At 43.1% G+C, this 15,167-nt stretch overlaps 1 protein-coding gene across 1 annotated transcript in view; it reads right to left on the bottom strand.

Annotated features, from left to right (window-relative positions):
- Positions 1 to 15,167, bottom strand: part of DNAJB14 (DnaJ heat shock protein family (Hsp40) member B14) — a 183,314-nt gene that overhangs the window by 127,264 nt on the left and 40,883 nt on the right. The window contains exon 2 of the mRNA XM_069230231.1: positions 7,723 to 7,897. Within this exon, the coding sequence (XP_069086332.1) occupies positions 7,723 to 7,897 (175 nt within the window). The remainder of the gene's footprint in view (positions 1 to 7,722; positions 7,898 to 15,167) is intronic.

The following is a 15,167-nucleotide window of genomic DNA, read 5'->3' as shown; positions in this document are numbered from 1 at the left end:
ATAACAAACATATCTTCTTCATTTAGTAGTGCAGCATGCCCTTGTGGTAGGTGTATGTACTTCTTTGAGAAGGGTCATACATTCAGGTGGAAATTGAGGTAGCCGAATTCTATGACTTCAGGAGCCATCTTGCCAGGTTGAGTGCTTTGGGATCTGGGTTCCCCATTTTCTCCATGGTTCTGAGTGAGAAGGTCTAGCCTGTTGGGGAACTTCTGTTCACTACACTACATCTACCTTTGGATAGTGGGTGTGAGAACCTGGAGGCAAAGTGTAGGCATTTGGCATTGACTGCAGTTACACACAGATCTATTTGTGAAAATCCCCATTTCTGGAAGTAAGTGCAGAGGACTTGGGGGTCAAGTTCCCATTCGTGGACTTATGCTGCATCCTGCTGTGGATTTCAGCAAAACCGTTTTCTGTTCCCGGAAAGTGTTCCACCAACAGATGAATGTTGTGATGTAAACCAAGCACCAAATGGTCTGAGACAGGTGTGAGACCTTTGGCAAATGTCCTCCCGCTATTTGTGAAGATAGCATATGGTTGTTGTATTGTCTATCCAGACTAGGACAACTTTGCCGATCAGGTGAAATAGGAACGCTTTCAATGCTAGGAAAACAGCTTGACACTCTAGGTAGTTGATGTCTGGTGCTTTCAATCCCAAATACCCTGAACTGTGAGGTTTTGTAAGTGTGAACCCCAGCTTGTGAGGTATGCATCTATTGTCAGAGTGATGTGGGTAACAGGGTCTAGAAAAGGCCGCTCCTTTAACAGGTTGTCGGTGTTCCACCTCTGCAGAGTGATGTGTGCAGCTCTTTATCAACACTACATCTTCCAAGTGAACTGTGACTGAGACCACTGTTACACTAGGCATTCCTGTAACGGACGCATCTGAAGGCGAGCATGGGGGTACTATGGCAATACAGGAAGCCATCATGCCTAGTAGGCGCATGACTGTTCTTACTGGGAGCTGGTAACTAATTTGAAAACAGGATATTAATGTTTGACAATTTTGAATTATTGCGGTATTGGGATAAGCTAACACTAGTTGTGAGTTCAGGACAGCACCCAGATACGGCTGAATTTGTTGAGTTTGAAGGCGAGATTTGGTTACATTGACGCTGAAGCCAAATCGATGGAAGAGATCTGTGGTAGCTTAAGTGAGTTGCTGACATAGATGATGAGTAATAGCTTTTATGAGACAGTCATCCAGACAAAGGAATACATAGAGGTTTTGTCTGCGCAGATGTGCCGCAACTACTGCTGGGCACTTGGTGAACACACAAGGCAAAGCAGTGACCCCGAAGGGCAGTACTTTCAATTGCTAGTGTTTTCCTGCTATGACAAAGCTTAGGTATTTGCGATGAGCTGGGTGTATATTAAAATGTGAAAATAGGTGTCCTTTAGAAGGAGAGCTGCGAGAAAGGTGACTTGTTAAAGGAGTGAGATCACATCTTGGAGTGTGACCATATGAAAGTGCTCTGACAGGATTAGTGGTTAATGGTGTAAATCCAGAATGAGATGTCCTTTTTGGGGATTAGGAAGTATAGGGAGTATCCTCCTGACCCTTGATTGTGAGGAGGGATGGGTTCTAGAGCTTCTTGGAAAACAAAAGCTTCAACTTCCTGTCTGAGCAGTATCTGATGTTCCAATGATAACCTGTGGGTGTGAGGTGGAATGCTGGGAGGTGTGGTAACGAGCTTCAGACAGCAGCCATGTTGGATAATGTCCAACACCAACTGGTCTGATATTATCGACTGCCATGTGGGTAGAAAGTTCTGTAAACGACCCCCGACAGGTGTTGCATGGTAAAGGGGAAGGTTAGGGAAGTCATGATTTTGTTGTGAGTGTTCCATTGCATGGGGAATCGCCTTTGCCTCTACCCTTGGCATTGTTGTCCCTGTAAGACCCTCTACTGTAACCTCTGGCATAGAAATAGTGATTCTGACTATGTTGGTAGGAGGTGGAGGCTTCTAAAGTAGTGGTTTTGGAACCCTCACGATAGCTGGAGTGGCAAAACTAGCCTTGAGGTGTAGGTGTTCGGAAGGCCCCAATGGATTTTGCTGTTTCATTGTCCCTTTTTTCATTTTCTCAAGGGCTTCGTCTACATGAGATCCAAAGAGATGTTCCCTGTCAATGCAGGCATTATTTCCTCTTGTTGCAGCAGTGCTGGCAGCATTGAGGGCTCAACGTATGGATACCAGTTATCCAACGTATGGATATCTGTTTTCTCTCTGCAACAAGTTCTTGTCCCCTTTTTCTGTACTTATCGGGAAGATGCTGGAGGAGCTCCTCCATTCTGTCCCAGTGAGCACAGTCATATCTGTCAAGCAAGCCCATTGAGTTGCCGATACGCTAATGGTTTGCTTCAATGAGCTTACTCTCAGGTGGGGCATCACCACTCGCTTGTGAATTAGCTCTATTACAAGCGGTGGTGATGACTAGCCAGTATGATGATAACTGTCCTCTAATTTATATGGGACTTGATGAAGAGGCTTTATATTTTTTTATCCACCTGGGTGTGATTATTCTAGCAGGGTCTTTGAAAATGTTGTCTGTTAGGCGCAACATGCCTTTAAGTGTAGGTAAGTACTGAGTGCCCCTATGGGTAGATGACAGGGTTTCAAAATGGAAATCCTCTACTGGGGTTTCCTCGTGGGCTCCAGATCAGGAAAGGTAGCAGCCCTACTTATGAGCTCCTGTTGGATCATCAGGAGTGAAAGGACTTGCAGGGATCCTTGTCCCCTGGAGGATCTACATCATAGCTGTCATAGGGGTCATTATGTGGTGGTTTCCCAAAAGTGTCACCCTGTGAATCGTGTCCACCTGTACTGTTACCAGGGGATCCCTAAGGTGATTTCTAGGTGATCTCCAAAAGACTGAAGTGGAGATGGTGAGTAAAGTGGTGGTGGTAGTAGAGGTGGAAGGGGAGGCAGTGAGGGGCGTGAAAGAGGAAAAGGACTAAAGGTATTGTCCAATTTCTTCCTTTTTGGTGGAGTAGGTGAATCAAGTGCCTTTTGAAAGACAGCTGTCTTTTGGATGATGGCAGTATTCGAGCTGACGGCCTTGTGAGGATACATTCAGTCTAAGCCTGAAGCTGTATCTTTTGTTGTTGAGCGTCTAATTTATCCTATAATTTATGAAGGACAGGCTCCACTGTTTTTTTAGTTGGGCTTTTTAGGAGTCGGGCTCGAAGTTTTTGGATCCGAGAGGTATTTGTATTTTGGTTCCGAAATTCCACTCAGCATCGAAGCAGTGTATGTGGACGGTCAGCTCTGAATGGGTGGGCAAGTGGGTGCCAGTGTTGTTGGTGTCAAAGGCTTCAGCTGGTGTTTTGGCACCCAGTTGAAGGGTCAGGTGTCTTAATCAGTCGCTCAGTACTGACCATGGGCAAGAGACAGTGGAAGTCCGGAGGCCTCTCGATCAAGAGATGACATTTTTTTTTTTAATGTTCAACATGAGGCTGAGGGACAGGGTGTACAGTACACATTGTTTGAGCCTCCAGTACGACAGTTATTTCAAATTCAGGTGCCCTCAATGGAGAACGCCTCTTCTTTCGTTACCAAGGCTTCTGGATGGTGTTCTTCTTCACCAACATCTTCATGCCCAAAGAGGTCTGGATAGTCCTCGGTGCTCCTCTGCTGCATCTCGATCTGGCGTGCCCGACAGTCTCAGAGTGTTTTCTTCTAGCGGAATGAGCAACAAGGTTGGCAATCCACCTTCCAGTGTTCTGGTGACAAACGCAGGTTACAGACCTGGTGGGAGTCAGTCTGTGGATATTTGGCATGGCAGAGAGTGCAGCAACAGAAAGGTGTCTGTTCCATTACCAGCAGGGTATTCTGTGGAGGACCTGGTGTAAAGTGAATTTGAAAGCCCGGAAGGGCCACGCCCTGCAGGGGCTGCGGTCGAAGTGCATCGACTCGCCGAGCGATTGAAACACGATATGCAGAAAAGTAAATCTCGATTGAAAACAGCACTGGCGAGGGTTATAGTGTATTAGGAACCAAAGAGAGATCAGGAACATGTCCGAACATGATGGGGGGAAAAGAAAACAATCTAACAATGGAGTCTTTGCCCATGCGCATTATCACTAAGAGGAGGAGTCACTCGAACTTTCACACATCCGGGTCAAACCTAGTTGCCAGGTGCACGCTAAGCATGTGTATCTACAGCTACACATGCCTCGAACAATTGGTTTTAGCCTTTTTTTTTTTATATAATAAGCAGCTCAACATGTAGCCAGCAGGGATTTTTGTTTTTTTTGTTTTTTTTAAATGTTCTCATCTGGTTGTTCTCATATTGTTTCATTTTGATTGGATTACTTTAAATTCATTTTTAGGTCTTTTCAAACTGCTGCATTTTCCCTAGCTAGACTATTTTTTATTCTGAAAAATCACTTAGAATATTCATAGAGGGGCTTTTGCTCAGTTAGTTTAATCATTTGTTATGGTTAATTCTGACTTACACATTTCTTCCACCCCTCACAGCAGAGATTCCTTCTGCTTAAAATGTGTGTGCATGAATCACTTCAACCTGCAACAAGTTGAAGCCATCCAACAGATACAGTGTACCTGCTCATCGACGACTGAAACAAGTAAAGTGCTGCTAGAAATGGGGTTTCTAGTTGTCAGTGGTCTGCGCCTTGTTCAAGTAGGGACCCTCACTCTAGTCAGGGTAAGAGTCACACAGCTAATAAACCTCCTGCTAGCAGTCAGGCTTATCTCAGATAGAGTGTGTGTGTGTTCCCTCTCTCTCCTTCTAACCCACCACCACCACGTGTGACTGTTTAGCAAGAATTCACAAACAGCCCAACGGTCATCCTGACCCCCCCCCCCCCTGACGTTGGAAGCTAAGCTTCCAGCGCCGATCGAAGGAGAAATGCAAAAGCATTTCTCCTCCGATCACGTGGAGGGGGCAGAGAGGCATGAAAGGATAGGAAAGGCCTTTCCTCTCCTTTCATGTCTCTCTGAGCATTTCTGCTGATAGGGCAGCAGAAATGCCCACTAGACTTATTTTTTTTTGTTATATAAAATAAGGGGGCCGGGCCCTGGGGGGCAGATTATTTCTAGGCCATATCTGCCGATCTGCCCCCGGGGGGGGTAGAAATCCACTAGACACCAGGGATAATTTGATTTATTGTTTTTTAAAATTATGTTATGTTTTGGGAGCAACCCCTTGGGCAAGGGTCGCCCCAGAGGGGGGCAAATTATTATTAGGCCATTTCTGCCAGGTGGGGGGGCAGAAACCACTAGACACCAGGGATTATTAGTTTTTCGTGCTTGCGCATAAGTGGAGCAAATTATTTTTAGGCCATTTCTGCCCGCCCCACCTTGGGGGAGATCGGCCTAATATAATTAGGCCGTTCTTCCCCAAAGGGGGGGGGGGGGGGGGGGCACTCCCCAGGGAGGGTAAAATATTTTTGGGAAAGTCTACTAGATGCCAGGGAATAAAAAAAATATATAAAAAAAAAAATAGTGGGGTGGTGGTTACCAACCAGTTTGGGCCTGGTTATGCCCCCACCCACACTGAAGGGGCTAACAGTCTTTCAGCAAAACATCTTATCCCATGGCAAGCAAGAGGACATTTGATTATTTCTGGTTTTTGTTTTACATTTGGGCCATGAGAGCTTGGTAACTCTCAAAAACGTCCCACTTGGAATGGTGAGGGCTGCACTTTTTTTTTTTTTACTTTGAAACGCTGCCATGTAGAAAACTTCACAAGACCTAGACACATCTGAAAACTAAACATCTAGTTGATTCCAGAGTGGTGTGCTTCACATGCACTCCGCACCATTTCCTTACCCACAATGCCCTGCAAACTGCAACTTTGTTGGAAAGCACATATTTTTCCCACATTTTTGTGATGGAACCTTCCGGAATCTGCAGGAATCCGCAAAATTCCTACCACCCAGCATTGTCTCATCTATACCGATAACATTTCTGCTGCACTTGTCAGCCTAAAAATGAGTTTTTTCAAACTGCCCTTTTGGACCGACTTTAGTTCCCCCTCAATTTCGACGTGTTTTTGTCTCTTCCCTGTCAAAAACATTTGGCCCACCTACACAAGTGAGGTATCATTTTTACCGGGACACTGAGGGGAACGTTAGGTGGTAGGAAATTTGTCCTGGTGCGGTGATCCCACACAGAAATGTGGGAAATTTGATTTTTTAGCTAAATTTAAGGTTTGCTGAGGATTCTGGGTAAGAAAACATTGGGGGATCTACGCAAGTCACACCTCCCTGGACTCCCTCAGGTGTCTAGTTTTCAGAAATGTCTGGGTTTAGTAAGTTTCCCTAGGTGGCTGCTGAGCCCACGACCAAAAACGCAGGTGCCCTCCCCCCGCAAAAACAGGTATTTTCTATTTGATAGTTTTGATGTGTCCAGATAGTCTTTTGGGGCATTTCCTGTTGCGGGCACTGGCCCTACCCACACAAGTGAGGTACCATTTTTATCGGGAGACTTGGGGGAACATAGAATAGCAAAACAAGTGTTATTTCCCCTGGTCTTTCTCAACATTTTTTCCTTCCAAATGTAAGACAGTGTGTAAAAAAGACGTCTATTTGAGAAATGCCCTGTAATTCACATGCTAGTATGGGCACTCCAGAATTCAGAGATGTGCAAATAACCACTGCTTCTCAACACCTTATCTTGTGCCCATTTTGGAAATACCAAGGTTTTCTTGATACCTATTTTTTACTCTTTATATTTCAGCAAATGAAATGCTGTATACCCGGTATAGAATGAAAACCCATTGCAAGGTGCAGCTCATTTATTGGCTCTGGGTAGCTAGGGTTCTTGATGAACCTACAAGCCCTATATATCCCCGCAACCAGATGAGTCCAGCAGACGTAACGGTATATTGCTTTAAAAAAATCTGACATTGCAGGAAAAAGATAGAGTAAATTGTAGAGAAAAATGTCTTTTTTTACCTCAATTTCAATATTTTTTATTTCAGTTGTTATTTTCTGAAGGAAACCCTTGTAGGATCTACACAAATTACCCATTGCTGAATTCAGAATTCTGTCTACTTTTCAGAAAGTTTAGGTTTCTGGGATCCAGCATTGGTTTCACACCCATTTCTGTCACTGACTGGAAGGAGGCTGAAAGCACAAATAAATCGTATGTCCCAGTAAAATGGCAAAATTGTGTTGAAAAATGGGGTTTTCTGATTCAAGTCTGCCTGTTCCTGAAAGCTGGGAAACTGGTGATTTTAGAACTGCAAACCCTTTGTTGATGGCAATTTCAGGGGGAAAAAAACACAACCCTTCTTCTGCAGCCCTTTATTCCCATTCTTTTTTTTAAAAAAACAAGATGTTCACTGTATTTTGGCTAATTTATTGGTCTTCTTCAAGGGAACGCACAAAGTCTGGGTACCTCTAGAATCCCTAGGATGTTGGAAAAAAAGGACGCAAATTTGGCGGGGGTAGCTTATGCGGACAAAAAGTTATGAGGGCCTAAGCGCACCCTGCCCCAAATAGTCGGGAAAAGGCCTGGCAGCAAATGGGGAAAAGGCCTGGCAGCAAATGGGGAAAAGGCCTGGCAGCAAATGGGGAAAAGGCCTGGCAGCAAAGGGGGAAAAGGCCTGGCAGCAAAGGGGGAAAAGGCCTGGCAGCAAAGGGGGAAAAGGCCTGGCAGCAAAGGGGGAAAAGGCCTGGCAGCAAAGGGTTTTAACGATGAACAAGGATGGACAAGGATGGCCGATACCAAGTCCTACAGAAACACATACCTAGTGACTCCGTCCAGCTGCTCTTTCATGTAGCTCTTCCCAGTTTCCCCAGCGGCTGACGCATTGTCAGACTTTCCGCTACTATGCTGGGTTTGCTCACAGCCACTGGGCGGTTTTCGACAGTAAGGGCCATTCCCAGTAGCACTTCCGTTTTTTGTAATTGCGTCCAACAACACTGCAAAAGAATCACAAGAAAAAGAAAAAAAAGACATTACGTCATTCCAAACACAAAACAACAAATCTCAGAAAATGATTTAAAGTCAAACAGCGAGTTTGTGTTCTCTTGTTTTTATTTATTCGTCTACACGGGCGTCAAGCATGAGGTTATATGCTCAGAAATGTAGCTTTATAAAATTATTTATGTTTTCGAGGTTTCCTTTTCAAATAACAATCTCTCAATCAGAGTAATAGTCAATAACTACTGATGGAGCAGATATGCTAATTCAAGAAATTTCTAATGATTAATGTGTGATTATTGAGAAAAATGTGTAGAGAAATTAATATTAGAAAATAACTTGTATAAATCGAAAATGTGCCCACGGGGAGTGGTCACCATAAGTATTAACAGATGCTAAATAATGAGAAGATCTATATAAAACATATTAATATATCATAACTACATGTATAACATATGTTTTATGTAAATTCATATTCTTTCATTAGCCGGACTAAAGGCCTGGTTTTGCTAGGCCCTGCTTGCTCATAACGTGGAGACTTCGAAAAGCTTTGAAAGGACTTTGAACAGTTCAAGGTCCTTTCTTCAAGTTACGAGTTCAGACGGCTCTGCTCGAACATTCTGCAATGTACCCTCAGACAGGAGATGATGAAGACAATTTGATACAATTATGTGTAGTGTAGGCTAAATGTACTTTCTCAGGACTTGAACAATAGAGGCACTGACTAAAGACTATGTATGCAACAACTTTGTTACCTGAAGACACGGATTATGTTATCATCACCAATCAAATTTATGGGGCCTGAAGCCTATGCAGAAATAGAGATTTGGTAAATAAAAACTATAGGTTAGAGTCATAACTTCCGACAGACGGACCAATTAGCAATTAGTGGGACAAACTAGGAGACCCTAATAAAAAGTTATGACAAGGGGAGCGAAATCAGGACTGCGAGGAGAAAGTTGATGAAGTCAGGAGACGCTGTCCGAAGTGCTGATAATTGGGCTTATACTATGTGAGTCTGATACTTAGCTGACCACTGATGACCTGGGGACGAAGACTGACTCGTTGCTGATCCATCCTGGATAGGTAGCTATGAAAATGTGACTGACAAATTTGTGCCTTTTCTTTTAGGTGCCAACTGCGCTGTTTCTGAATAGATTTTCTCACTTTAGATAGATTTTTCCAAATTAATGTTTTATCTAAATTGTTTTTGCATGAAGACCCACGTGCTGCTGCTAATCTTGGTTAGGTAGTCTGACAGGGGAGACGTTGACGGTGTCAAATGACTGACAAATTGATTTGCTAAATTATTCCATTAATGTTGATAATCATTGTCTTATGATCTGCATTGTTGCTTATGATTTTCTTTGGAGAATACTGTTTTCTTTGATGCATTAATAAAGATTGATTAATACAAGCAAAAATTAACTTTTGATTAGAATTGTAATCTATAGAGAATACAACTTGTTAACCTTTTTCCATGAGTGATGCTTATTTCGGATTAATATGGTATTCTTTTTGGTTCCTTAAGTGATTGATATTGATCTATTGATGTTGATTATTGGTTCAGTATTCACTGCATGATTAGGATACTCCATGCGATTCAAAAGGTTCATCGACCTATACGCATCCCCTTGTAAGTTTACTTACTAAGGACCAGGCGCGCTAGCACTACATTTAACAATTACTTTTACCTATCATCACAGAAACCAGAAGCATGCACTCCCCACATACAGCTCTGAAGCCCCCCCTCTCCTTTCATCCCCCTCCCAGGTCATTGCTCACCTACTGTGCAAGCATCCCCATCATGCCTTCTAGGTTCCCTCCACAAAATTCCTGCAAAAGGGGTGGGGTGGGGCCACGGGGTGGGTGTGACCACAAAAATAAGGGTAAATATTTTCTTTGCGTGAAAACCCAAACTTTCAACGAATGTCTCCAGCAACGTTCCCAGATTATTGAATTCTTTGTTTTTCATTTCCCCATTACATGTGGTCGCTGTTGAACAATTATCAGACTACTAGTTCTTGGGTTTCATTTGTGGTTCTCTAGCTCTTTTTCCATGACACCATAGGTATAACGATTTCTAGGTCTTGTTCTTGGAAGTGTTATCGGGTTCTTGAGAAAGGGGAAAAAAGGCAATGGGAAGGGTTAATGAAGAGAAGGGAGTGGAGATAAAGGAGCGAAGGTAAGACATTAACACATTGGTTTCTTCACTATCACCACGTTACAATGGGTTCTGTACAAAGCAAGATAGATGTACATAATTGGCTGTCTTACACATATCGCCTTATGTCTACGCCCGTATGCAACTCAGAAATTCACTTTATTTATATAGCGATACCCGCATATTACACAGCTGGGAGCCTTCTCTTCAGGAGACACAGTTTTAAAATAAGCATTTGCAATGCAATAGGTCTCACATTTTCTTGAGTTAGAGCTATTGGCGTTCTAAATTCATAACTGGACTTTTCTTGCCACATAAAGTGGTCAACCCTGCCTCATAATTTTGTCTTCTCCTCACATATTATTCCAGTGGCCCAGCATTTAACAATCACTTTCGTTTGCCTTTTTCCTCCATCTTAAAATGTATACAATTATCATATAAACCTTTATCAAAAATTAACTTTTGGCACTAGAGTGTAATGCTCAAAACATAAAACAAATATCATTTGGGACGGATTGGAGGGTGAAAGGAAAGAGGGAGTCGGGAGTAAAGATGGAAAGGATAAATGGCATCGTAATGTGTCATGGGCCTTGGAGTAAGAAAGGAAAATGGTTGACTGCAATTTTGGCAGAAAAATACAGCAGCAGAGTTGAATGCCGTTCATGGGTCTCTGGACCCTAGTGCCACTGCACCTAATGCTCTATTGTTAACTATGTCTTAGGAGAGAAAGCAGGCGGGGCAGAAAAAGAGAAGCAAAAGGAATAAAACAGACAAAAGAGAGAAAGAGAAGGGGTCGCAAAGAAATAAAAGAAAGGGAAAGAAAGAAAGAGAAAATGTAAACACAACTAAGAAGAAATGGAGCAAACGTATGAGACAAAAGAAAAAAGGGAAGGAAGCTAGCGAATGAAAGAGGAAAAAATAATGAAAGAAGTGTGAAAAGAAAGAGAAAAATTAACATTAGAGAAAAAAGAGAGATTGAGAGGGAAACAAGCAGTGAAAGAACAAGGGCATGTATGTACTGACACCTTCCCCACAGACACAGAATGGGAAAACCACTTTGACACTTAGGTCCAGACAAGTAACTTGTGGCTTCCACATACAGATGGGAAAAAGGATTTTTTTTGTAAAACCTGAATTGACTGATAAATATAAGATAAAAACCAGAGAAAGGAAGGAAGATCAAAAAAAAAAAAAAAAAAGAAAAAAGGAAAAGGGAAATAACGCATACCGAGACAAAGGAAAGAGCAAATAAAAAAAGACAAAGAAAGAATGAGGGGAAGAGAAAAAAAAAAACTAGTGAAAGAATGAATGCATGATGAAGAGAAAAAAAAAAAGACAAGAAACAAGGAAAGAAATAACCGTGTTTTTGTGAGTTTGAAAGAGGCGGTAGCAAGAGGAAGATGGACATTTTAAAAAAGGGAGAGGAATAGAAATAAACAGTTGAAAGAAAGAGCAACACTGTTAACGTGTCGATTTTAAGAGGTGGAAAGAGCTAAGTGGGGGAGAAAGGAAACACAGAAAACAGAGTAAAGGAAAAAAAACAAAATAAAGATGGCAGCTAAGAATAGATTTAATTGGCTCCTTCAGATCCTCAAACAGAAGTCAGAGTGAGGTTCAGCAGGGGACACTGCAGAATAGCAGGAGGTGCATTAGCAGAGTTGTATGTGAACCCCAATACAGCAATATTGGGGAGCTTCAGATCAGGATTGGGGGGTATAGACGCAGTTGTGTCGCAGCCCAGTGCTGGAATAACAGAAAGGCAGGGGGGTGAGGATAGAGAAATGTAGGCGCCATGTAATTTCTGGTATTGGAATAACGGGGCATGCAGGTAAGGGTTGAGGTGCACTGACAGTTATATGTGGGCTGCATTTCTGGAATAGTAACAGGCACACAAGGTCAGAAGTGAGGTATGTTAATGGAGCATTGTCTGGAACCTAGTATTGGTGTGCCTGTGTCGCCGAATGTAAGCCTGGAGGTGTCCTGGTGAAACTGCAGTCTGGCCCAAGTATGGGGGTGGTATTGTCTCTGAACCACAGAAGCGAGGAGTCCTGAAGGGTATGTGTGTGAGCCTTAGCACCGAGAAGAAATGTGCACTGAATGTTAGAATTGATGGGTTATAGCCGAGCTGTGATGGTTCCCCATACACAGTGGCGGGTGTTAGACTTGAGGTGCACTGGCTGAGCTGTGTTTTACTCTTTTGGGTCCAGTATTGGCTTGCCAGTGGGACTGAATATTAGAATTGAGTTGCTGTAATGGAACTGTATGTGAGCAGGATCCTAGTACCCGAAAGGAAGTGACCTCGCCGAGATAGAACTGAGGTGTAGTAATGGAGCTGCGCCCGAAGTCTTAGTATTGGAACAGCAGAGGGTCCTGTCTGTAAGAACTGAGGGGCTCTGACGGACAGTGTGTGTGGGGTTCTGGGACCGATGAGGACTCGTAGTGTGTGAACTGAGATGTACTGATGGAGCAGAGCCCAAGGTCCCAGTACTGGAGCAGGAGAGTGTACTGACTGCAAGAACTGAGGTGCCCTGGAAGACAGCATGTGTGGGGTTCCTGGCCTGGCACAGCTGAGGGCTTGGAGTGTGTGAACTGGGGTGCACTGATGGAGCTGCTTCTGAGGTCCCAGTACTGGAGCAGCAGTGTACTGACTTCAAGAACTGAGGTGCTCTGGCAGACAGCGTGTGTCGGGTTCCAGGCACTGGCATGGTTGAGGGCTTGGAGTGTGTGAACAGAGGTGCACTGAAGGAGCTGCGAGTGGGATCCCAGTATGGAGGAAAAGCAGGCACTGTCTCTAAGGATTGTGGAGCCCTGGTAGAGCTGGGTGCCTAGGCTCTAAGCAATTACAAGTGATCCTCAAGCCCTTGCTCTCAGCACACTGGGTAAAGAAAATCCAAGCCAAGGAAGGGGGGAGCAAGGCAGCTGAGACACTGTGCAGAGAGCCCACAAAGACCGAATGTGACTGAGAGAACAGCCTGATTTATAGCCTTGTTTACAGATAAGCTCAGAGGAAGAATGCTGTGCAATTGAAAATGGAAGCTTCCCTGGACAGGAGCAGGTAACAAAGTACAAAAAAAAAAAAAAGTCCCCTACAGAATAGATAATCAAGACAAAGCATAATTATACAGTAGTTGGTCCCTGTTCCCACACAGATGAAGGAGGGCCAAAGAGGCATAACTGACCACTTGCAAGCAAGGATTTGTCAATGACACTGAAACTAACAAATTAAATAACTGGAAGTCCACAGAAGAAGTATACATAAAAATATACAAGAGGTCGTACACTTACGCTCGACCTAAAAGCAGAGCACCCTAGGTCAGTCCTTCTCCAGGAGTGCTCCTAAGATGTCGCACTGCACCCTGTCCTCAGCGGACCACATCATTCTACCATTCAATTGAAAAATGAACCAAAATGTTTCTCATTCCACTTTTGATACAGAATCTATTTTTATACTCCTCGTCTATAATCATCTACTTCTGTTTTTCTCTTTCTCAATCTATGACTTATTTTTTGTTAATCATTATATAGTCTTGCTATTTAGTGCTACATTTCGCTTCTAACACTAAAATGTGTTCTTATGCAAATCTTTGCTATTATGCAAAACAATGTGTTCAGTTGTTTCATGCATATAGGTCCCAATATTGTAATCATTACGCCTTATGTCTTTTGATGCTATGCAACGTATACTTGTTTTGTTACGATACTTCTCTATAAGGCACTCTTGGTGCCTGGTTTGGCCTTGTTTGCATTTTACAAAACTGCAAGAAACAAAATACCTAACGAGTTTTAATTCCGCAGGAAAGAAATGCCATATTCTCCATATTTTGAGTTTTTTTTAATTAACCCTGTCGTTTAAGTCCGCAGCTAATTTTTTTTATACATTCTTCATTGTTATAAAGTATGCTGCAGAACAGGAGGACACATACAGAGCTGCATGGTATGGCAAACTACAGAATATTCATTTTGTATAGTCAATAAAGACTTAAGTATTTACAATTGTTCCCGGTGTATCCGATCTAGGATGTGACTATGGGAAAGTAGTCCCACCAATGGCGCCATATGTTTTGGTGTTTGTGAGAATAGCTACAGGTTTTCCATAGTCTCTTCCATATGTGAAAATCTGTCCATGCCTCTAAGGTATTCTTGGAGGGGCTGCGTCAGACCATCATGTCGCTTCCAGCAAATAAACACAGCATACCCACCAGGATCCTTTCGGCACTACATCATCCCATTTCCGGCAGCATTACCAGGAGCATAGCACTACATAATACAGGTCATTTTTTGCATGTAAGTCAGAATTTGTGCGATGTGCCACTCGATCTGATTTATGGGGAAATCCCAAACCATATGAAAGAAGCTGTCAACTTCTTCAAGGCATGTACTGCACTCAGGTGATGGCGTGTGCATAGTTCTGAGCAACCTGTAAAGTTATATAAGTCACAGTATACCACAGATGGTCTGCTCATAGGTGACCACGCATGCCCCTCTCCAATCTTTCGCCAGTGTGTCCAGATCGCCCTCCCAACTGTTCCTTAAATCCTGAATGCAACCCGGGGCACTGCACATTACAGTTCGATAGGTTTATGCAATGGTTCCCTGCAAAGGAGACCCATCAGTCTATTCTGATGGTTCTCCTCCTTAGTCGTTAATGAAGACTACTAAAGAGTCTTCTTGAATACTCCAAGGGTCATAAACAGTTACAAAAATGTTACCAACAGCAACCCATAGAATAGGTGCATTTACAGAATGGTGGCAGAGTTAAGTAAACCATAACATTTGTTTTTGAACCAAAGCACGAGATGTTTTATCTGCTCGGCGCTGTTTCATTTGAGGTCATGAATATTGGTGGCTTAGCCTCAAGTTGTCAGCAGTCTCAATTCCCCACAGCTACCTGAGATTTCCCGCTTTGGAAAAGGTCACAGTACAATTTGTGATACCCAAAAGTGGCCTTTTCACAGAACATTTCCTCTCAAGCTACTTCCGAACCATCAATTAAATGTTGATTGGACTGCACAATTCATTCAAAGCTTCTGTACGCAAAGTTTCACTTTGCAAACCTGCCTACAGTGTCTTTTAAAGAACTAATAGGCTTTGACCTAAAAATGGGG

Source organism: Pleurodeles waltl, chromosome 1_1, assembly GCF_031143425.1.
Source record: "Pleurodeles waltl isolate 20211129_DDA chromosome 1_1, aPleWal1.hap1.20221129, whole genome shotgun sequence".
NCBI lineage: Eukaryota > Metazoa > Chordata > Amphibia > Caudata > Salamandridae > Pleurodeles > Pleurodeles waltl.
The sequence above is the reverse complement of the archived record's forward strand: the minus strand, read 5'-3'. Positions and strand labels throughout refer to the sequence as shown.